The sequence below is a fragment of the Symphalangus syndactylus genome, chromosome 20 (genome assembly GCF_028878055.3).
Source record: "Symphalangus syndactylus isolate Jambi chromosome 20, NHGRI_mSymSyn1-v2.1_pri, whole genome shotgun sequence".
NCBI lineage: Eukaryota > Metazoa > Chordata > Mammalia > Primates > Hylobatidae > Symphalangus > Symphalangus syndactylus.
In genome coordinates, this window is record NC_072442.2 from 64061286 (window position 1) to 64086021 (window position 24736).

The 24736-nt window shown below is 42.0% G+C and overlaps 1 protein-coding gene and 1 pseudogene across 1 annotated transcript in view; both read left to right on the forward strand.

The window, feature by feature from the left end:
- Positions 1-24736, forward strand: part of UBE2G1 (ubiquitin conjugating enzyme E2 G1) — a 99327-nt gene that overhangs the window by 70075 nt on the left and 4516 nt on the right. The window contains exons 3-5 of the mRNA XM_055257955.2: positions 580-677; positions 8611-8789; positions 15644-15767. Of these exons, the coding sequence (XP_055113930.1) occupies positions 580-677; positions 8611-8789; positions 15644-15730 (364 nt within the window). The 3' untranslated portion in view covers positions 15731-15767. The remainder of the gene's footprint in view (positions 1-579; positions 678-8610; positions 8790-15643; positions 15768-24736) is intronic.
- On the forward strand, positions 16712-16882 carry LOC129470782 (uncharacterized; annotated as a pseudogene).

Here is a 24736-nt window from a genome sequence, read left to right on the forward strand (position 1 = left end):
CACTCTTGAGATTTTTTTCGCTGCTATACCCCTACAGTTTGACACATAAATGCCGAGTAAATATTTGTTAAATGATGAAATGAATAAATGGATAGATGGAGGCAGTATATCTGTTCCCAGACAAGGAAAAAGAAAATGTGCATAAGTTTTGAGATGAGAAAGGGTTTGATGTGTTTGAGGAACAGAAAGATGACTGGCTAGAACAGAGAGGAATGATAGTTTGAAATCAACATAGAGAAATTGGTGATGTTAAACCTTCTGAATTTTGTATTAAGTGCACTGGGAAGTGATGGAAGGGTTTGTAGCATAGCAGTAATGTGATCTGATCTGATCTGGTCTGAATGTCTTTTTAGCAGATGATTTCATTTTACTAGCTCTCTTGAAAGTTTAATTAATGTGATAGCTATGACAGTTTATTAAACTACTTATTTGAGAAAGTAACTGCCTGTGGGAATCCAGATTATTTGTTTACTTCATTGTTGGTGTTAGTGCTAGCACCCTTGTTTTGTATGTGTTAACACTTCTATACTTAAAAGCAGGAACTTATAGGCAAGAACTTCTTTTTGTTCTTTTTTCCAGTGAAGGTGGTGTTTTTAAGGCTCATCTTACTTTCCCAAAAGATTATCCCCTCCGACCTCCTAAAATGAAATTCATTACAGAAATCTGGCACCCAAATGGTAAGTTTATCTAGTTTTACTTTTACATTTGCAAATTTGATGGCCTGTCATTGAAGTGTTCAAGGTCAATAAGAAAGATCTGTTTCTCAGTGAAATTGCTTTGGCATTTTTATACTGTGTTCATTGGCTGCGTACTAAAACCTTTAAAAGGAGGAGAGGCCAGGCGCAGTGGCTCACACCTGTAATCCCAGCACTTTGGAAGGCCAGGCAGGTGGATCACTTGAGGTCAAGAGTTGGAGACCAGCCTGGCAAACATGGCGAAACCCCGTCTCTACTCAAAAGACAGAAATTAGTCAGGCATGGTAGCACATCCCTGTAATCCCAGCTACTTGGGAGGCTGAGGCACAAGAATCGCTTGAACCCGGGAGGTGCAGGTTGCAGTGAGCCAAGATCACACCACTGCACTCCAGCCTGGGCAGCAGAGTGAGACTGTGTCTCAAAAAAGAGAGAGAAGGAGAAACAGAGATCATGTGGAAAACGTTATTGTTTATTTATTTACTTAGTTTTCAGTTTGGTTTGAGACTCGTATTTTAAACCAGAGGCACGGTTACTGAGGGATAACATCAATAGAGCTCCTATAATTGAGGGGATAATTATCGAGGTGTTAGATGATTCACTGATTATTACAAAGAACACGGAAGTTGTGAAACCTGGTTCTGTAACTTAAAGTTTTTCATATTATTTTTATACTATGGACAACTCTTCTATGTATATTTGTAGGTGTAAAATTACTGGCAGTGTCATATGAAACAACATATTACATTTTTTAAGCCTGGAAATGATCTAGTATGGCTGTGCATATAGCGATGACATTGACTTTTTTTACTTAAAGAAGAGCTACCACTTCAAATCCACATGGTGGCAGTTCTCCTGCCTAGCCAGCTGCCACTGGACTCTCTCCCCTGTATATACACCCCCAATAACTACGTCTTAATTAAAAATTAAAAAAAAAATTCTCTGTAAAGTAAAATAAAATCCCCAAAGTTTAAGCCAGATAAGCTGTATTTATAAAACAGTCTCTCTGAACTTTTGGCTTTGTTGTGTGTGATAGAACTTGCAGAGATTTCTTTTCTAATTATTTTGACTATGTAATCAGAGTTGTCTCTTTAGGCTATTATACTAATTTGCATTTGGCTTTTCATCATCAAGACTTCTGGGTGCAGGGAATAGAAACATACAGATTAGTTTAAGCTGGAATCAGTGAGACAGGAACGAATGATTGAATGAAGTTAAACAAGGATTTATCGGAAGGATATGGAATATGTAATAGAAGCCAAGGCTTGAAAAACAGATGGGCATTATGAGAGACCGGAACTGGCAAATGGAAAACTACTGGGAGCCAAGGGACTTAGCATATTTTGTTGCATCTAAGGCAGCAGCGATCATAAAAGATAGTTATTTTTCCTACCAGTAAGAAGGGGAAAATATTTCCAACAGTTGATGGCAGAATGCATTAACCGTATTCCTGCATGATGCGGGAATGCGTGAATGGGTGACACTTGGCTCTTGTGCTTTGACTTTTCTTTTATCTCTTCCTAGGCTTTCGGCACTTTCTTCTACCTTCACTTGCATTACTTGATTATAATAGGCAATCGTTTTGCACCTATTTCGAAGAAGATGTAACAGATTCTGAATGTTGGCTTCACCACAGACTAGCTGTGTAACTCTAGGCAAACCCTTTTGGAGCCTTAAGCTAGCTAGCTTGCCTCTCTCCCTCCCTCCCTCCCTCCCTCCATCTCTCCTTCCCCCACTCTGCCCTTCCTTTTCCCCTTCCCTCCTTCTCTCACTCCCTCCCTCCCTCACTTCCGTTTCTCCCATCCCGTCCTTTTTTTCTAAGACATGGTCTCACTCTGCCACCTAGGCTGCAGTGCAATGGCATGATCACAGCTCACTGCAGCCTTGACCTCCTGGGCTCAAGTGATCCTCCCAAGTAGCTGGGACGACAGGGACACGCCACCACACCCAGCTAATTTTTGTATTTTTTTTATAAAGATGGGGTTTCACCATTTTGTTGGCCAGGCAGGTCCTGAACTCCTGGGCACAAGTGATCTGCCCACTTTGTCCTCCCAAAGTACTGGGATTACAGGCATGAGCTACCACGCCAGGCCTATGTTTTCTATCTGTGAAAATTAAATGAAAACATACATGTAAGCAAATACATGGGAGACTTCCCTTCTGGTAAGAAGAAAGATAGCATTCACCTAGGTAGTTTAAGAGGACAACTGATAAAATGGTGTTGTGTTTTGTTTTAAGGTTGAAGAGACTTTTTTTTTTCTTTTCGTTTCTTTTTTTTTGAGACTGAGTCTCACTCTCTCGCCCAGGCTGGAATGCAGTGGGACAGTCTTGGCTCACTGCAACCTCTGCCTCCACAGGGTTCAAGCAATTCTCCTGCCTCAGCCGCCTGAGTAGCTGGGATTACAGGTGTCCACCACCACGCCTGGCTAATTTTTGTATTTTTAGTAGAGTTGGGGTTTCACCATGTTGGACAGGCTGGTCTTGAACTCCTGACCTCAAGTGATATGCCTGCCTCAGCCTCCCAAAGTGCTGAGATTACAGGCGTGAGCCACCGTGCCCGGTCTTAGATGGAATTTTGAACAAAGATGATGCTTGGCTTGAACTTCATTCTTTAGGCTCTGAGGACTCGTTTAATTCATGACATTTAAAGCTGTACATAATAGTAAGTTGTCATGACAAAAAGAGAAAATGACAAAAAATAAAAAAGCTATGTAATAGGTTTCTCTTATATTTTCCTTCTTGAAAGATTACACTCGTAGAAGGTTGGAAGGGGAAGTCAGAGAGATAGCAGGGAGGTAGAGCATTTTAGCAATAATTTGAGTAAAAAACAATAAAAGCTTGAACTAAGAATAGTGTCGCAGGAAGGGTAATTTAGTTTCTTTGACTTGACTGCCAGAGGTGGATGGTTATGGAGAAGTAAGAGTTTAGGATTGACTGGCCATTTACAAAAATAATTATAGAGTGAAAACCATAATGAAATACCACTTTTTACCCACTAGGATTCTTATAATCAAAAAGATAATAACAAGTGTCAATGAGGAAGTAGAGAAATTAGAACTCCCATGCACTACAGGCAGGAAGGTAAATGGTGGGGATGTTTGGAGAAGAGCCTGGCAGTCCTTAGAAGGTTAAGCAGAGTTACCTGCGCTTCCAGTCCTAGGAACCTAACCAAGAAAACTGAAAACACACGTCCAGAAGAACTTGAACACGAGTGTTCACAGCAGCATTTGTTATTCATAATAGCCAAAAAGTAGACACAGCCCAAATGTCTGTCAGCTGATAAATAGAAAAACAAAATGTGGATCCATGTAACGGAATATTATTTGGCAATAAAAAGAAATGAATTACATGATATTGTTTTCTAAAGAAAAGAAAGAAATGAAGTAGTGATACATGCTACAACATAGATGAACCTTGGAAACATTATATTAACTGAACAGTCAGTCGTAAAAGGTGACATAGTGTACGATTCCCTTTATGTGAAATGTCAAGAATAGGCAAATCCATAGAGACTGAAAGTGGGTTAGTGGTCCCTACTGTTGGAGGGGAAGTGGAGGTATTGAGGAATGGTTGCTAATTGGTACTGGGTTTCATTGTAGGGTGAAAAAATACTCTAAAATTGATTGTGGTACTGATTGTACAACTCTGTAGACATACTAGACAGAAACCATTAAATTGTGCTCTTCAAATAGGTAAATTGTATAGTAGGTGAATTATAGAGATGTTATAAAATTATTATAGGGGGATAGTTTTATGTGACTGACCTTACATATATTCAGTTTTTCTTGAGATATACTTGCTACATCCAGTTAGATAATTAGTTAAACCAATCCAGGGTTCAGCAATGAGCTTAAGGGCCTTGGAAGTTACTATATCAAGATGATAGATAACATGATTATGAATGGGTTAGTTTTCCTAGGGAAAATACAATTAATGTTGGAGATTAGGATAACATCAAAAGTCAAATTAAGGAAAATGAAAACTAGAAAGCGACTGAGAGAATGGTTCAAGAACCAGGGGAAAACGAGAGTACCACAGATGCCAGGGGAGGAAAATGTATCCAGCAAAGTGTTGTCATAATATTAGTTGTCTTGGCCCAGAGGGGTGACTTCAGGTAGATGAAAGTACCCAGGAGAATAAAGATGTTATCCAGACCACTTGTGGACACAGTTGTAGCATCCTGCTAGGGAGAAGCCAGTTTCTAGGAGAATAAAGGAATACCAGAGTAGTGAGTAAATAGAGAAGATGAGGGTAAATCAGTTTTTCAAAATCCTAAATGCATGGCCTCAAGAAAAAGGAGATAGCTAGAAGTATATGCATTGTTTAGGTAGCTTAGTCTTGTTTGTTTGGTTTGGTTTGGGTTTTTTGTTTTTTTTTTTGAGACAGAGTCTCACTCTGTCACCCAGGCTGGAATGCAGTGGCTCACTGCAACCTCTGCCTCCCAGGTTCAAGCAATTCACCTGCCTCAGCCACCCAAGTAGCTGGGATTACAGGTGCGTGCCATCAAGCCCGGCTAATTCTTGTATTTTTATTAGAGATGGGTTCACCATGTTGGCCAGGCTGGTCTCCACCTGAGGTGATTCGCCCGCCTCAGCCTCCCAAAGTGCTGGGATTACAGGCCAGCCGTACATTAGAGTGGGCCGAGCCAGTGTGCCCGGCTCAGGTAGCTCAGTTCCGTCTCTAATGAACACTGAAATGAAAGAAAAAAGTAACAAGCGAAAATTATATGGGGAAAACTAAGAAACATCGTGGCAAGAGGAAAGTAAACATTAAGTACGTAACTGGCTAAAGGATAAGAACAGACATTTCACAAAAGAGGAAAGACATACAGGTTATATCCATGGAAAGTTGTCACCCCAAAAGCATTTAGAAAAGTGAATTAAACCAGATGTTATGTATGAAATTTAAACAGCATCAATAAAGGAAAATGTTCATCCTGAGGAGGCAATGAAATGGCCATCTCAGACTGCTGATGGCAGTATAAATTGATACAGTCCTTTAAAATATGGTTTGATAATAGGTATTAAGCCTAAAAATCTTCTCATTCTAAAATAAACGGTATGTTTAAAATGACATGAGAAGGTTAAAAATGTAAAAATCCTGGATTAGTGATAACTTGATTTTTTTTTTTAAAAGGAAAATGGATCTTATATTGTGGTGGTAGAATTCTGTACACATACTTTTTTTTTTTTTTTTTTTTTTTTGAGACGGAGTCTTACTCTGTCGCCCAGACTGGAGTGCAGTGGCGCAGTCTCGGCTCACTGCAAGCTCCGCCTCCCGGGTTCACGCCATTCTCCTGCCTCAGCCTCTCCGAGTAGCTGGGACTACAGGCGCCCGCCACCACACCTGGCTAATTTTTTGTATTTTTAGTAGAGACGGGGTTTCAGCGTGGTCTCGATCTCCTGACCTCCTGATCCGCCCGTCTTGGCCTCCCAAAGTGCTGGGATTACAAGCGTGAGCCACCACGCCCGGCCCTGTACACATACTTAATAGCATGTTTTTAAAGAAAAATGACTTGGAAAAAAAATCCTTATTACACAATAAGTACAGAAAACTTTGTAAAATAGTAATACTCTATGAAATTTTTCTGCTGAACTTTGTAGTGTTACAAGTTTCGATGTTATTCCTTTTTTTTTTTTTTTTTTTTTTTTGAGATGGAGTTTCGCCCGTTGCCCAGGCTAGACTGCAGTGGTGTGATGTTGGCTCACGGCAACCTCTGCCTCCCGGGTTCAAGCAATTCTCCTGCCCCAGCCTCCCAAGTAGCTGGGATTACAGGCATGCACCACAACAGCCAGCTAATTTTGTATTTTTAGTAGAGATGGGAGTCCTCCATGTTGGCCAGGCTGGTCTCAAACTCCTGACCGCAGGTGATCTGCCGTCCTTGGCCTCCCAAACTGCTGGGATTACAGGCGTGAGCCACCAAGCCCGGCCCTCGATGTTATTCTTGCCCTGATTCTATTTTAGTAAATGGATTTTACTAGCAGATAGGGATCGGTTGGGAAGAGGAACCTTAATTATAGAAAAACTCATACATAAAACATTGAAGGCACGGGCCTTGCCTGTCATATATTCACTGCTGTACTTCTCTGTCAGATGTGTGCCTGGCATGCAGTAGGCATTGAAAAAGTATTCGTCAGCCAGCGCAGGGGCTGTTTCCTGTAATCCCAGTTTGGGACCAGCCTGGGCAATATAGTAAGACTATATCTCTACCAAAAAAAAAAAAAAAAAAAAAAAAAAAAAAAAAAAAAAAGCCAGAAATGGTGCCATGTGCCTATGGTCCCAACTACTTGGGAGGCTGAGGTGGGAGGATCGCTAGAGCCCAGGAGTTTGAGACCAGCTTGGGCAACATAGTGAGACCCCCATCTCTACCCAAAAAAAAAAAAAAAGTCAGGTTAGACAGGCATCATGCCATGTGCCTGTGGTCCCAGCTACTTGGAGGGCTGAGGCAGGAGGATCGCTTGAGCCTGGGAGGTCAAGGCTGCATAGAACTGTGATCATACCACTACACTCTAGCCTGGGTGACAAAGTGAGACCCTGTCTCGAAAAAAACCAAAACAGCAACAACAGACAACACCAAAAAATAAGAATTTGTTGAATTAAGAGAGCAGTGATATTGATGGTAGTTACAAACTTTGATTCTGATTACCCAGAGTTCATAAGAGCAGAAATACTGATGTTATGAAATGAAAAATAAGATTTAGCATTATATTTATTCACAAATTTGTTAGACTATATAGGATAAGTTAGGAATGAAATATACATAAATATTGTCACTACTCAAATTCCTTTCTAAAATTTCTTCCTCAAAGTATGCTTTTAAAAAAAATTACGGTGGGTAAATGTTACCATAAAAGATTAGTTTCACACAATAGGGATTATTTATATGATGTATAAATGAATTAGTGGATTAGGACCTTTTTTAAATAAGTAATATTTTACTTTTTGCTAAACCACTTAAACAGTTATGCCAATGCATGTCTCCTAAAAATAAGGATGTTTTCTTATTAAATGTGTGTATAGAAAGGAGGCCTCGCCGGGCGCGGTGGCTCAAGCCTGTAATCCCAGCACTTTGGGAGGCCGAGGCGGGCGGATCACAAGGTCAGGAGATCGAGACTATCCTGGCTAACACAGTGAAACCCCGTCTCTACTAAAAATACAAAAAATTGGCCGGGCGTGTTGGCGGGCGCCTGTAGTCCCAGCTACTTGGGAGGCTGAGGCAGGAGAATGGCATGAACCCAGGAGGCGGAGCTTGCAGTGAGCCAAGATCGCGCCACTGCACTCCAGCCTGGGGGAAAGAGCAAGACTCCGTCTCAAAAAAAAAGAAAGGAGGCCTCATGAGCATCATATATGTTGATGAGTTTTCATTGGCAGTGTGGCATGTTTGTTTTGTGAATTTGAATATACTCCTTTCTCAAAAAACACAGTTTTACCTTTATATGATTATAAAAATACATTTCTTAGGAAAGTCTCTGGGCCTTTGACTATCACCAGTTTAAGTCGGTAAGTTAGTGGAAACTAGGAGGCCATTACATAGAAACTCAGTTGCTGGTTTTTGGAAAAATATGCTTTCTGCAAATGAAGAACACATCCAGTAGTTGCTGTTTATTTATTTATTATGTTATACTTAGGACATGTAAATGTTAGGCACCATCTACGTGCTAGATATCTTCATGTTTTACATAAATGAAAAAGATAGCTTATATTCCTATTGGGTTTGTCAAATGGATCCTGTGTATTTAGTACAATCTATACTATAGTCTTCCTAAAAAGTCAACACATTCCATTTTGGACATTAACTTCTGTGTATATGTCATGTTTGATAAAGGTACTGTGTGAATCAGGCTCACATTTGTAATTGATATTTCATGTATAACCAAATTAGCAATATATGAAACAAGCCTCTTCTTGAATTTTGCAGTTGATAAAAATGGTGATGTGTGCATTTCTATTCTTCATGAGCCTGGGGAAGATAAGTATGGTTATGAAAAGCCAGAGGAACGCTGGCTGCCTATCCACACTGTGGAAACCATCATGATTAGTGTCATTTCTATGCTGGCAGACCCTAATGGAGACTCACCTGCTAATGTTGATGCTGCGGTAAGGTGGTCACACGTCTTCCCTTCCCTTCACTGTCCTTTGTAATAAAACTTGAACTATAGTTAGTAGGTATGTAAGTATGCATGAATGTATGCATGCATGTGTGTGTGTGTATCTCTTTCCATAGTTCTTATTTTTGACAAAATAAATATAAATATTTACGTATTTATTTTATTTTTTTGAGACAGGGTCTCTCTGTCACCTAGGCTGGAGTGCAGTGGCACAATCATAGGTCACTGCAACCTCAAACTCCTGGGCCCAAGTGGTCCTTCAGCCTTGGCTTCCCAAATTGTTCCGATTACATGTTGTGAGCCACCATGCCTGACCAAAAGTGCATATTTATTGTATACAACATGTTTTGAAATATGGATATGTTGGCTGGGCGCGGGGGCTCACGCTTGTAATCCCAGCACTTTGGGAGGCCGAGGCGGGCAGATCACGAGGTCAGGAGATCGAGACCACGATGAAACCCCGTCTCTACTAAAAATACAAAAAAATTAGCCGGCGTGGTGGCGGGAGCCTGTAGTCCCAGCTACTCGGAGAGGCTGAGGCAGGAGAATGGCGTGAACCCGGGAGGCGGAGCTTGCAGTGAGCCGAGATTGTGCCACTGCACTCCAGCCTGGGCGACAGAGCGAGACTCTGTCTCAAAAAAAAAAAAGAAATATGGATATGTTGTGGAATGGCTAATTTGAGCTAATTCACATATGCATTACCTCACATACTTACTAATTTTGTTGTGAGAACACTTAAATTCTCCTCTCAGCAGTTTTCAAGAATACTACGCGTTATTAGGATGTGAACTGTGACACCAAATTTAGAATTGGGGGTGGGATGGGCAGAGCAGAAGTGTAGTTTTTCAATGCAGTCAGATTTTTATCAGCTTAAAATGGCTTGTTGTAACTATGAAATTTTTTTGTAAGCCTCATGGTAACCACAGAGCAAAATCCTACAGTAGTTAACACAAAAGATAAAAAGTAAGGAATCGGGGCTGGGCACGGTGGCTCACGACTAATCCCAGCACTGTGGGAGGCCGAGGCAGGTGGATCACGAGGTCAGGAGATTGAGACCATCCTGGCTAACACGGTGAAACCCCGTCTCCATTAAAAATACGAAAAATTAGCCGGGCGTGGTGGCAGGCGCCTGTAGTCCCAGCTACTCAGGAGGCTGAGGCAAGAGAATCACTTCAACCTGGGAGGCGGAGGTTGCAGTGAGCCGAGATCTGGACTCTAAAAACCAAAGCGATTGTCATACCTAAGACAATTTAATGCCTGATCTAAAGTTCATATTATTATCCCCAAGTTTTCAATTTTCAAAAGTTTCACATCTATAGAAAAAAATGTATTAGTTAAATGAACACCAGCATACCTTTCACCTAGGTTCACCAGTTGTAGAAATTTTGCAACTTTTTTTTCTAAACAGTTTGAGAGTAGTTTATAGATACCATAACCCTTCACCCCAAAATGTTTCAGGATCTGTTCCCTAAGAACAAGGCTGTCTTTCCATATACACAGTACAAGTCTGTCATTGATGTAGTACTGTTTATACATGTACAATCTATATTCACATTGGATTGGCTTGTCCAGTATTCTTTATTGCTGCCACACCCCCATCCTGCAGTTTTTTTTCTTTTTAAATCCAGAGGCTAGTCTAGGAACCTGTTTTATTTGTATTCAAGTTTTATTAGTCGGCTTTAATCTAGAATAGTTCCTAGTTCCTTAGCCTTCTCTCCTTCTTTGAAAAGCCTTTTGTTCTTATTCTTAGAACTTTTGTTAGTACTATATACCAAAGCCAGGGCATAAAATTTACCTTTCTTCTTAGGTTAATAACAACTTGGGTGGAATCTTATATATAGACTAAGACACTATAGATAACTCCCTTTGAAAGCTGTGACTGAAATTAATAATAGAATTGAACTAAAAACTGGCAGAAAACTTTAATCAAGTATTAGTCTAAACAATGTAAGAGATGATAAGGGAGAAGGGGTGATAGTTGCGTTAAAAGAAATCCTAGGGAATCATTTTGAGAGAGAACTGATGAATGTTTATGTGTTTCATGCTCAGCTATCAGCAGTTTTAATAATAAGATCAGAGTTGGCCAGGCTCGGTGGCTCACACCTGTAATCCCAGCCCTTTGGGAGGCCGAGGCGGGCAGATCACAAGGTCAGGAGTTCGAGACCAGCCTGGCCATAGTGAAACCCCGTCTTTACTAAAAATACAAAAAAATTAGCCAGGCTTGGTGGCAGGTGCCTGTAATCCCAGCTACTTGGGAGGCTGAGGCACGGAGAATTGCTTGAACCTGGGAGGCAGAGCTTGCAGTGGGCCCAGATTGCGCCACTGCACTCCAGCCAGGGTAACAGTGCGAGACTCCATCTCAAAAAAAAAAAAAAAAATCAGAGCTGACAAGTTGCCCTTTTTATTTTATGTATGTATTTATTTATTTTTGAGACAGAGTCTTGCTCTGACGCCGTGGCTGGAGTGCAGTGGTGTGATCTCACCTCACTGCAACCACAACCTCTGCCTTCCGTGTTCAAGTGATTCTCCTGCCTTAGCCTCCCAAGTAGCTGGTATTACAGACGTGCAGAACCACGCCCAGCAATTTTTTTGTGTGTTTTTAGTAGAGATGGGGTTTCACCATGTTGGCCAGGCTGGTTTCAAACTCCTGACCTCAAATGATCTGCCCGCCTTGGCCTCCCAAGGTGCTGGGATTATAAGCATGAGCTACTGCGCCTGGCCCTTTTATCTTAAAGAAGAGTAAATTAATAGCCAATAACCAAAACCATGAATATGCAAAAATTACTTTATTAACCCTTCAAAATAGCTGAATCTAAAAAGAGCCAAATGTACTGTCAGAGTAAAGTCATTCTCTAAACATTTTCCTAAGTGTTGAAATAGGCCTTAATGTGAGGTTGAAATATGCAAACATGAGTTCTAGTCCGAATACCACAAATTGTGCAAAATCTATTCCTTTTTTTTTTTTTCTTGAAACCCACTGGTTCTTCCTTCTGATTTAACTAGTTAGTTGTCTCATATTAAAACCAAAAACCATGACTTACAAACAGTTTACCATCCTTTTTTTTATTTTTTATTATTTTTTTTGAGACAGAGTCTCTCTCTGTTACTCAGGCTGGAGTGCAGTGGCACAATCTCAGCTCACTGCAACCTCCACCTCCCAGGTTCAAGTGATTCTTCTGCCTTAGCCTCTCGAGTAGCTGGGATTACAGGCGTCCGCCACCACGCTTGGCTAATTTTTGTATTTTTATTGTATTTTTAGTAGACACAGGGTTTTGCCATGTTGGCCAGGCTGGTCTCAAACTCCTGACCTCAGGTGATCCACTCACCTCGGCTTCCCAAAGTGTTGGGATTACAGGTGTGAGCCACCCGGCCCAGTTTACTGTTCTTACTTGCTTTTTCTTCTTGCATACTACACCTTTGATCATATTTTCATAGTATTGTTTTTCTGACCTCTCAGTCTGCAGTACCTATTCCAGGAAACCCCCATTTTTCGTAGCTGCTTCTCTCCTGGGTCCCTTTATTGTTTGGCTCCATTTTTTTTTTCTTTTTTAAAGACATAGTCTCGGTCTGTCGCCAGGCTGGAGTTCAGTGGCACAATCTCAGCTCACTGCAACCTCCACCTCCCAAGTTCGAGCGATCCTCCTACCTCAGCCTCCTGAATAGTTGGAACTACAGGCGCACGCCATCATGCCCGGCTAATTTTTTGTATTTTTAGTAGAGATGGGGTTTCACCATGTTGGCCAGGATGGTCTTGATCTCTTGATGTTGTGATCCGCCTGCCTTGGCCTCCCAATGTGCTGGGATTACAGGCATGAGCCACCGCGCCCAGCCGCTTTGGCCCCAGATTTGATTGACTTTCTCAGCCTGCGGCTTAGCTGACTTGCTCAGATTACCCCTTCACTGCTCTTCTCAACTGAATCTTTTGTTTCATGGATCCCATTTCTTCTTTTTCTTCTTGGTTGATTTCCTCCATCCTAGAGTAATGTCTTAGGGTATGTGGCAATTAAATCCTTAGTCTATTTATGATGTAAGTTGCTTTTATTCTTCCCTTATACTTGATTAATACTTTGTTTCTAATATTATGGGGAGAAAATCAAATTTATATGGAATTTATATTTTACTATTTATTATTGCTGATGCGAAAATTGATACTAGGCTGATTCTTTTCCATTTTTAGGTGACTTGTTCTTTTTTCCTTTTCTTTTTTCCCCCATTGTATTTAGGTTCTTTTCTTTATGATTGGTCTTTGGAAATTTCACAGAGTTGTGTGAACTCTTTTTAATTTGCCAAATTAACATTTGCTTTAATTTTAAAGATACCAGCCCTGGGAAATTTTCCTTTTAAATTATTTTGAGGCTGGGCATGGTGGCTTACGCCTGTAATCCCAGCACTTTGGGAGGCCGAGGCAGGTGAGTTACTTAAGGCCAGGAGTTTGAGACCAGCCTAGGCAACATGGTGAAACCCCATCTACAAAAAATACAAAAATTAGCCGGGTGTGGTGATGTGCACATGTTGTCCTAGACGCTCCGGAGGCTGAGGTGGGGGGATTGATTGCATGAGCCCAGGTGTTGAAGCCTGCAGCGAGCTATGATCACCACTGCACTGCAGCCCAGGCAGCAGAGTCAGACCCTGTCTCAAAGAAAAAGAAAAGAGAAAGAAATGACAGTCGGGGGGGGGGGGGGGGGAAGAAATGGTATTTATGTCACTCAAAACTATATGGCTATATGGATGACAAAGCAGATACTAAACTGAAGGTAAGGGTAAGGATTGGAGGAAGAGGTGTCATTTAAATTGCAAAATGAAGGAGTAATTGTTTTTGGCACCAATACCCACACTAGCAGTTCTTTTATTTATTTTTTGGTTTTTTTGAGACAGATTCTCGCTCCGTTGCCCAGGCTGGAATGCAGTGGCGTGATCTCGGCTCACTGCAACCTTTGCCTCTCCAGTTCAAGCGATTCTCTCACCTCAGCCTCCTGAGTAACAGGGATTATAGGCGCGTGCCACCATGCCTGGCTAAAGTTTTTGTATTTTTTTTTTTTTTTTTTTTTGAGACGGAGTCTCGCTCTGTCGCCCAGGCTGGAGTGCAGTGGCGCAATCTCGGCTCACTGCAAGCTCCGCCTCCCGGGTTCACGCCATTCTCCTGCCTCAGCCTCTCCAAGTAGCTGGGACTACAGGCGCCCGCCGCTACGCCCGGCTAATTTTTTGTATTTTTAGTAGAGACGGGGTTTCACCATGGTCTCGATCTCCTGACCTCGTGATCCGCCCGCCTCGGCCTCCCAAAGTGCTGGGATTACAAGCGTGAGCCACCGCACCCGGCCAATTTTTTGTATTTTTAGTAGAGATGGGGTTTCACCATGTTGGCCAGTCTGCTCTTAAACCCCTGACCTCAGGTGATCCACCTGCCTCTGCCTCCTAAAGTGCTGAGATTACAGATGTGAGCCACCACACCCAGCCTAGTGGTTCTAATTATAGCATTCTTCAGTATATTTATATGAAGTTTATAATTATTTTGGGAAAGTGTTAAAATTTTGGATATAGGTGAGGGAAAATGTTGAGTATACAGACTTCCAATTAATCTCTATTTTCAGGCCCCTCCTCCCCACCTTTTTTTTTTTTGGAGAGACGGACGCTCAGGCTGGAGTGCAGTGGCGCGATATTGGCTCACTGCAATGTCTGCCTCCCAGGTTCAAGCAATTCTCCCACCTCACCTTCCCAAGTAGCTGGGACTACAGGCGTGCACCACCACGTCCAGCTAATTTTTGTATCTTTTAGTTGAGATGGGGTTTCATCATGTTGGCCAGGCTGGTCTTGAAGTCCTGACCTCAGGTGATCCTGAGGTCCTGCCTCGGCCTTCCAAAGTGCTGAGATTATAGGTGTGAGCCACTTTGCACGGCCTCAGCCCCACTTTTTATTCAGGCTCTTCTCAGATTTGCCATTTCCAAATTTTAGCTTCTTTAGGCCTCTGTTTAATAGATCCTTTTCCCTTTGTTTCCCCTCTCCTCCAACTCCTCTCTCTCCTTCCCTTCCCTTTCTTTCCCCTCCCTCATTACCCCACTGTTCTGTTCCATTTTTGCATGTCAGGCAGTGACAGTGATAATTGTCATATATTTTCCTCTACACTAGAAATGGTACTTAGTATCATCTCAATATGATGCATCCCACCTATCTACCTTATGTTGCAGACACTTTTATGTTTATTTTCTGGTTGTTTCCGATAGGGAGAGTTGGTAATCCTTCAGATTACCAACTGAATGTCTTTTTTTGAGATGGAGTCTCACTCTTGTCACCCAGGTTGCAGTGCAGTGGCACCATCTCAGGTCACAGCAAGCTCCACTTCCCCGGTTCAAGCGATTTTCCTGCCTCAGCCTCCTGAGTAGCTGGGATTACAGGCATGTGCCACTACACCTGGCTAATTTTTGTACTTTTACTTTCACCATATTGGTCGGTCTGGTCTCAAACTCCCGACCTCGTGATCAGCCCACCTCGGCCTCCCAACGTGCTGGGATTATAGACGTGAGCCACGGCCCCTGGCCTGAATGTCTTACTTGTATATTTTAGCTTTCTTTTTCAGTGTAATATAAAACTGTAAATGTTCTTTTGTGACCTTTTTCTTTTTTAAAGATAGTTTTTAATGTAGAGGTAATTTGCATAGGAGATTTCTGCCTGTATATCCTGGTTAGTGTCTCGCAAAAGTATGTCTAACTGCTTTCTACCTTATCAACTCTGTAATATTTTTGAAGTGCACAAATCACCAAGGGATTACATTCAAAATTAAAATAAATATTTGAGATTATAAAGGGGAGTTTGCATGAAATCACTTGATACTGCTTTTTTAATCTACAGAAAGAATGGAGGGAAGATAGAAATGGAGAATTTAAAAGAAAAGTTGCCCGCTGTGTAAGAAAAAGCCAAGAGACTGCTTTTGAGTGACATTTATTTAGCAGCTAGTAACTTCACTTATTTCAGGGTAAGTTTATTTTAAATATCATACTTTTGTTTTTTTGTAAATATCATATTAGTTTTTGGAAATTGTGTGATTTGGGTATTTGAATTACATTTTTTCATTGACTTCATTTTTTAATGGTATTATCCTGTAGTCTCATTCTCAAAACTACTGTATAATCTGCTTGCCTTTCTCATAAGACACCCAGCTGCTTTTGACTAGATATTCTGCATTCATATGGTTGGTATGCTGGTGGTCTATTTCTTTTCACTGATGGTAAAGTTTCTAATGATAAGGTTCTTATTTCAGTTTAGTTTCTTTGTTTGACTTTTTGATCTAGCATCCTGATCACCTGGGCACTAATGTATCTTCATATACTGTATTATGTAGGGTATAGGCAAGACTATTAGTCATCTACCTATTCCTTTAAGGTTGGTCTTCTGGCCGGGCGTGGTGGCCACGCCTGTAATCCCAGCACTTTGGGAAGCTGAGGCGGGTGGAACACCTGAGATCAGGAGTTTGAGACTAGCCTGGACAACATGGTGAAAACCCGCCTCTACTAAAAATACAAAAATTAGCTGGGCGTGGTGGCGTGCGCCTGTAATCCCAGCTACTCAGGAGGTTGAGGGAGGAGAATCACTTGAACCTGGGAGGCGGAGGTTGCAGTGAGCCAAGATGGCACCATGGCACTACAGCCTGGACGACAGCAAGACTCTATCTCAGAAAAAACAAACAAAAAAAAGTTGGTCTTCTATCTCCTTGGTCTTTACAGATAGGGCCGGTAGTTAAAAACTTCCCTTTTATTGTATACCATCTGTCCACAGTTTTATATTAGGTCTAGAAAGGAGTCAAAGATGGAAGGCACCCATCCACCTTAGAAGAGGAAATAATATAGATTAATTGCTCACATGTGGGTTATTTGGTCTCTTCTTTTAAAATTAAATATTGAAATGATAGAAACTGAAATGAAGACTATCCTTTCAGGGATCATTTCTATAGTTTGTTACTATAGAAGTTTTCTGAAGGTGTAGAGCACCAAAAGATACAACATTGAACTTGTTTCAAATTCAGCTGCTTTGATTCAGCAAGCTGCAACAGTTAAAAACATAGCAGAAAATTTTTATTGAGTATGTCTCTGAAAAAGGAATAGTTCTGCAATTTGGTGAATAAGGTCTAAGAGTTGTCCAGCTACAGAAACAAGATGCCAGATGATTCGTTAAGACCTATTTGTAATATTTAAATTACTCAATAAAAGACCTATTGATTTGTGGGGGTTGAGGGAGAAACTGAAATACACTGTCTGAAAAATCACAATCCATGGCACATCTTGAATCTACCTATTTTAAGAAAACGAACATTACCATTATCTTCTGTCCCCTACACTCCACTGCTTTCTTCTGTCCCTTTCTCATATTCCTAGTTCTGGGTTTACTATTGCTTTTCTTCATAATTTTACCAAATTTGCATTTTTAAACAATGTTTTTCATGATTTTGAACTGTTTATATGTGGAATGATAATGAATGCATTCTTCTGTTACTTTTATTGCTTAATATTCTTCAAATTGATCTGTGTTGCAAATATGTACATTTCACCTGTGTGCTATTACACTTGGTAAATTACTGCTTTACTCCTTATTCTCATTGCAGTTATTTTCTGAATTGGTGTAGGGGTGTTTTTTCTTTTTCTGTTATAGAGGGTGGCTATCCTTGTTTCCTGATTTGCATGTACCGTAAGAGGTTCTCTAGGGTATATACTTAGGGGTGGAATTGTTAAATCAAGGGTACACGTATGTCATTTTGACTAGATAATGCCAAATTGTTTTCTAAAGTGTTCCTTCTTTTCATAGTCCCATTGGCAAGGATAAAGATTCCCTTTGTGGCCGGGTGTGGTGGCTCACACCTGTAATCCCAGCACTTTGGGAGGCCAAGGCGGGCGGATCACAAGGTCAGGAGTTCAAGACCAGCCTGGCCAATATGGTGAAACCCCGTCTCTACTAAAAATATAAAAAATTAGCCAGGCACAGTGGCGTGCGCCTGTTGTCCCAGTTATTCAGGAGGCTGAGGCAGGAGAATTGCTTGAACCCGGGAGGTGGAGCTTGCAGTGAGCCGAGATCGCACCACTGCACTCCAGCCTGTGTAACAAGAACAAAACTCCGTTCCAAAAAAAAAATATTCCCAGCCGGGCATGGTGGCGCATGCCTGTAACCCAGCATTTTGGGAGGTTGGGATGGGCAGATCACTTACAAGACCAGCCTGGTCCATGTGGTTGAAACCCCGTCTCTACCAAAAAATATACCAAGGTGTAGTGGTGCACTCCTGTAGTCCCAGCTACTCAGGAGGCTGAGATGAGAGAATCACTTGAACCCAGGAGGCAGAGGTTGCAGTGAGCTGAGATTGCATCATTGTACTCCAGCCTGGGCAACAGAGCGAGACTCCATCTCAAAAAAAAAAAAAAAAAAAAGCCCGGGTGCCGCGGCTCACACTTGTAATCCTAGCACTTGTGGGTGCTGAGGCAGGTGGATTACCTGATGATGGGAGTTCAAGACCAGCCTGGCCAACATGGTGAAACCTCGTCTCTACCAAATACACAAAAAATTAGCCATGTGCAGTGGTGCACACCTGTAATCCCAGCTACTCTGGAGGCTGAGGCAGGAGAATCACTTGAACCCAGGAGGCGGAGGCTGCGATGAGCCGAGATCACACCACTGCACTCCAGCCTGGGCTACAGAGTGAGACTTCATCTCAAAAAAAAAAAAAAAGTCTATCTATCTAAATCTGGATATTGTGGACTTAATATGAATTGCCCTAGTTACCAATGAAATTGCATATTGTTTCATGTGTTTGACCATTGAGATTTTCTCTGTGAAATGCGTGTTCAGGTTTTTAGACTACTTTTTCGGTTTGTTGATTTGTGTACTTGTCCTTTTATTTTCTTTGGGGTATCCTTTGGACAAATTGAGGTTCATATGTATATATAATTTTTTTTTTTCTTTTGGGCAGAATTTTGCTCTGTCGCTCAGGCTGGAGCGCAGTGGTGCAATCTCTGCCTCCCTGCAATCTCCGCCTCCTGGGTTCAAGCAATTCTCGTGCCTCAGCCTCCGAGAGTGCTGGGATTACAGGCATGAGCCACCGCACCTGGCCTGAGGTTCTTAATCTTAATGCAGGTGAATTTGTTAGTCTTTTCCTTTATGGATTTTACTTTTCGTTTCTTAGCTAGAGAGCCTGCTCTTTTTTAACCACCAAAAATCTGTTTTGTTTTGCTTTTCAGTGTTGAATCCACTGAAATTGATTTTTGTGTATGGTATGAGGTAGAGGTTGAACTTCATTCATCCCGCTTTTCCCCTGATGTATAACTGTTGACTATACCATTTATTGACAAGTCCTTGCTTTCACCACTGGTGTAAAGTGCCTAGTATAAAGTGCCTGTTATGTTATACAATCAGATTTCCAACACATCAACCAGTACGTGTTGATCTGTTTTGGGCATTTTTTTTTTTGAGATGGAGTTTTGCTCTCATTGCCCAGGCTGGAGTGCAATGGCGTGATCTCAGCTCACTGCAACCTCTGCCTCCCAGGTTCAAGCAATTATCCTGCCTCAGCCTCCCAAGTAGCTGGGATTACAGGTGTGTGCCACCACTCCCGGCTTATTTGTATTTTTTAGTAGAGATGGGGTTTCACCATGTTGGTCAGGCTGGCCTTGAACTCCTGACCTCAAGTGATGCACCTGCCTCGGCCTCCCACAGTGCTGGGATGACAGGCATGAGCCACTGTGCCTGGCCATGGGCTTTTATATTTTTCAATGGTTGGCTTAATTTTAATTTGTTATTTTTGTGATTAAATGTATCAAATGCAAAGGTTTAAGTCAGAAGTAAAGCTAAAGTCTGTCCACCATTTATCCTGTTTTCATGTTTGATATCTCTAGTTTCTAGAAAAAATTTAGATGTGCTTTTAGATCTTATTATAACCAGAAGTGCTCCCCTTTACTACCAGATACACCATGCGGTCTAAAAATTATTCCTATTTTCACCATCTTTTAAAAATCTGCTTAGGAAGTAAATGCCTCAGTAAGTACCTAAACCAACCATTAGTTGAACTAAAAGTGTAATCATTTAAAAATTGAATTAAATATACATCACAGCAAAATCACTGATGTGTTCTAACAGTGGGTCTATATTTCACTAATCTGTCTGATATTCAGAGTATAGTATGCTAGCTTGTCCAGCCTGCAGCCTGCAGGCCACATGTATCCCAGGACAGCTTTGAATGCAGCCCAACACAAATTCGTAAAATTTCTTAAAACATTAAGATTTTTTTTTTCTTTTTTCTTTTTTAAGTTCATCAGCTATGGTTAATGTTAGTGTATTTTGTGTGGCCCAAGACAATTTGTCTTCCAGTGTGGTTCAGAGAAGCCAAAAGATTGGGCACCCTTGCTGTAGACAATCAAATGCTTAAATAAATGAGTCAGTCTTCTTTTTGTTGAGACGTGCACCTAGTTTTTAAATGTCATTGCCATTACACAATTTATTTGTATTTAGGCTTTATACCATGGAAACCTGTTTCCTTAGGCCGGGCACGGTGGCGCGTGCATGTAAACCCAGCACTTTGGGAGGCCCAGATGGATGGATCACTTGAGGTCAGGAGTTGAAGACCAGCCTGGCCAACATGGTGAAACCCCGTCTCCACTAAAAATACAAAAAGTAGCTGGGCGTAGTGGCAGGCGCCTGTAATTCCAGCTACTTGGGAGGCTGACGCAGGAGAATCACTTGAATCCCGGAGGTGGAGTCTGCAGGAGGCAGAGGCAGTGAGCCGAGGGAGTGAGACTCCATCTCAAAAAAAAAAAAAAAGAAAAGAAAAGATACCTATTTCCCCATGGCCGGCTTTGTAGACTGAATAGTCAGCAGCCTCACCTGTCTCTTCTTGAAGGCTGGCTTTTCTCACAGCTTTGTCACTATGCACTTTCTGAGTATTTTTTGTGTTGTCAGTCATGTGATAGGACATAGATGTGAACGAAAACTCACTGTAAACACTTGAAAAATGTATACTCTGTCTGGGCTGAACTGAAAGTGAAATCAATTTAAGATTATTTGAATACATATTTATCTACATTCTTTTTTTTCTCAAAATGCATGGATTACTGTGGATGCCACTTGGCCCAGGCTTTATCTCACATTTTGTTAGTGTTTATACCTCGTCCTATATAGAGATTATTAGTACCTTTATGTTCTAATTCAGCTGTGGGGTAGGAAGAATAGAGAGGAAAAGGAAACAAATTCTCCCCTTGCCACAGATCAGAACCATGGCTACTTTGTATACCACTAGACAGGAGGACTCTTTTCTGCATCAAGGCTAGAGGGACTGTATTGGTTCTTTATTGCTACGTAACAAATTACTAAAACGTAGTGGCTTGAAACAACATTTATTATCTCATGATTTCCATGGCCATGGGATCTGGGTGTGACTTGGTTGACACCAGGTCTCTCATAAGGCTGTGGTCAAGGTGTTGACTCAGCTGGGGTGCATCTGCTTCCAAGCATGACTGAGTTCCTCCTCACTGCCTGTTGGCTGGAGTTCTCCCTCAGTTCTGTCTACTGAAGACCTCTCCATAAGTCAATTCACAACATGGCAGTTGGCTTCATCAGAGGGATCAAGTGAGAGAGGGTGAGCCAGGTGTGGGTAGACTGCCTTGAGGGAGGCAGTCATTCCCAAGCTTCCGGGAACCTTGCCTGCTGTAAAGCATAGCTGAGTTCCCCTGTAGGAATCGCTGGTGCTTACCTGCATTCAGTGACTAGTGGATTAGTTGGGTGGAGTTGGGTTGGTACAAACTCTTGGTCAACTGGCTCTTTTGTCTTGTATGGGAATTCTCGGGAAGGTCATTCTGACATAGTGTTAACTGAGGCCTTTGTTTCACCTGCCTTGAGTTAGTTCATCTTCTCCCTTTGTCTAAGCTTGCATCTCTCACTCTTGTTTTTGAGAGCACCTCCTGACAAACCTCAAATCTCTGCCTCAGAATCCGTTTCCTAGGGAACTTGACCCAGAATAAGTACTATGCATTGTGTAACTCAGCACAGTAAGGTAGAAGGCTGCCTGCCTGACTTAGTTGGAGATGTGGGGCATGAATCTATAGTGACTTCTCACACATTTGCAAAGGCACTGTCCTCTTGGGGAAGGAAGGAACACATAGAATGCGATAGATACGTTATACTGGCCTGTAAAGAGCTGTTTGTCTAGCCAGGTAGACCAAGCATAAAATAAAGTAAGGTTAAACCATATTAAAAACTTAAGTGGAGGCCAGGGGCAGTGGCTCACGCCTGTAATCCCAGCACTTTGGGAGGCCGAGATCGGTGGGTGGGAGTTTGAGACCAACATGGCAAAACCGCTTCCTATTAAAAATACAAAAAAAAAATTAGCTGGTACGGTGGTGCGCGACTAATCCCAGCTACTCGGGAGGCTGCGGCAGGAGAATCACTTCAACCTGGGAGGTGGAGATTGCACCACTGCACTCCAGCCTGGGCGACAGAGGGCGACTCTGTCTCCAAAAAAAGGCGGGGGTGGTGGGGGGGCTTCAGTGGGATTAGAAGCAGACCATGACTCAATTTGAGGTGGTTAGGGTAGAGGTTAGAAGTAGGGCTGCTGGTGACATTGCAAGTCTCCAGAGTAGAGATGAAGATCTGTTTGATGTAGAGAGCCGTACTTACCAGGGCCCGGACGACAGCTTGGAGACTTAGGAGACTGCACAATTAGGGAACAGAAGGAAGAGACAGAGACTGGCTTGGTAACACGCAGGAGAGTTAGGAGAGTGAGTTCTCACAGAGAGCTCAGAAAGGAAGTCGGTGTTAGAGCTGCTCACCAATCTCGTGGTAGAAGAAGTCGAGTAGCACGGTCCCAGTGTGGGGGAAAGAGTCAGCGGATTGGCGATGGGGCAGGAGTACACTGGGTGGCTGTGTAGGGTGATTTGGAACTTTTGGAAGCATTTTTTTGTGAAGGGTAATGGGGAAAACTTAATTGGTATTGGCTGTTTTCACTTACGAGATCATGGAAACACTTAAGAGCATTGAAATACTTGCCTGTGATTGAAGAATTACTTTTATTTTTGTCATTAACATCAAAAAGTGGGTTCTATTTGGGAGCACATTGGTCTGTTTTATATATTTTTTAGATCTTTTTAAACGATTAGGTTTTGTAGCCATATGGAAAAGACTTGACTCTAGTTTTAGAAATATTAATAAATGGACTAAGACACTCAAGTTCTTTGGAGGTAAACCATCTCTGGATTTTTAGGTTAAAAAGCAGGCATAATTATGAGAAGATTTGAGGCAAATGACAGGTGCAATTGATATAATTTCAATTAATATTGAAACATAAATTCTGGGAGTGGATATGCTTAAAATGTAAATGACTTGCAAGTCAGCACCATTTATTTGTAGTGTTGTGCTGGTAATTCAGTTTCACATTTATCTTTCTGGAGAAAAGAATGATAAAACCAGCCTTTTCTGTACTGAGGCCTTGTCTCTATTTAGAATTTAGTATAACTTTTATTAAAAGGGAAGAGGGATAGATTTTCTTTTTCTTCTGCTGAACAGGGTAATGCTGTTTAAAACTGGATCTTTGCTATTAAAAGGCTAGGTCGCCTGATTTTGGTGTTTTTTGTTTTTTTTTTTAAGACAGGAGTCTTGCTCTTTTGCCTAGGCTGAAGTGCAGTGGCGTCCTCCCCTGCCCTGTTCTGTTCCTTTTTCAAGACAAGGTCTCACTCTCACTGTCACGCAGACTTCAGTGCGGTGGTACACTCATGTCTCACTGCAGCCTTGAACTCCTAGCTTCAAGTTATCCTCCCACCTCAGCCTCTCGAGTAGCTGGGACTACAGGCATGTGCCACCGTGGCTGGCTAATTATATTATTTACTGTAGAGACAAGGGTCTCCTGTTGCCCAGGCTGGTCTCGAACTCCTGGTGTCTGACAATCTTCCCACCTTGGCCTCCCAAAGTGCTGAGACTATAGGCAGGAGCCACTGTGCCTGGCCATCTCTTGGGTTTCAGTGTATGTCTTTTGATTTTCTAATGAAAATATGTATGTGCATATGTGTATCTGGTGAAGGTGGTATATTTGTTACTTAGTACATTTCATGCTTTGCTAAGGGCCATTTACATTGATTGGTACATGTCTTTTGGAAAGACATTTAGCAGTCGTTCTGCCTCTCAGGATCTTGTAGGGAGGTTGTCTAAACAGCTTTCTTTCTCCCCACAACAGAGCTTTTGGTATGGTTGCATTTGAGTGATTGTAAGATAGATAAATTCGGCCAGGTGCGGTGGCTCACGCCTGTAATACCAGCACTTTGGGAGGCCGAGGCGGGCGGATCATGAGGTCAGGAGATCGAGACCATCCTGGCTAACATGGTGAAACCCCGTCTCTACTAAAAATACAAAAAATTAGCCGGGCGCAGTGGTGGGTGCCTGTAGTCCCAGCTACTCGGGAGGCTGAGGCAGGAGAATGGCTTGAACCCGGGAGGCGGAGCTTGCAGTGAGCCGAGATCACGCCACTGCACTCCAGCCTGGGCGACAGACTGAGACTCCGTCTCAAAAAAAAAAAAAAAAAAAAAAAAAAAAGGCCATCCTGGCTAACAGGATGAAACCCCATCTGTACTAAAAATACAATAAGTTAGCCGGGTGTGGTGGCAGGTGCCTGTAGATCCAGCTACCTGGGAGGCTGAGGCAGGAGAATGGCATGAACCTGGGAGGCGGGGCTTGCAGTGAGCCGAGATCGCGCCACTGCAGCCTGGGCGACAGAGCAAGATTCCGTCTCAAAAAAAAAAAATTGATAAATTCATGTTGGGCTTTAGAAGGCATGCTGAATTTTGAACATGTCTGGTGTGAGTTAAAATTTGCCATAACTCTTAAGTATATCTGGCTTCTCTGTGAGGAATTTAAAATTATATCCCTTGATTTCTTAGTCATCTTCTGTTTCTTTTGCCCAAAATTGTGCACGGCAATAGATTGTTT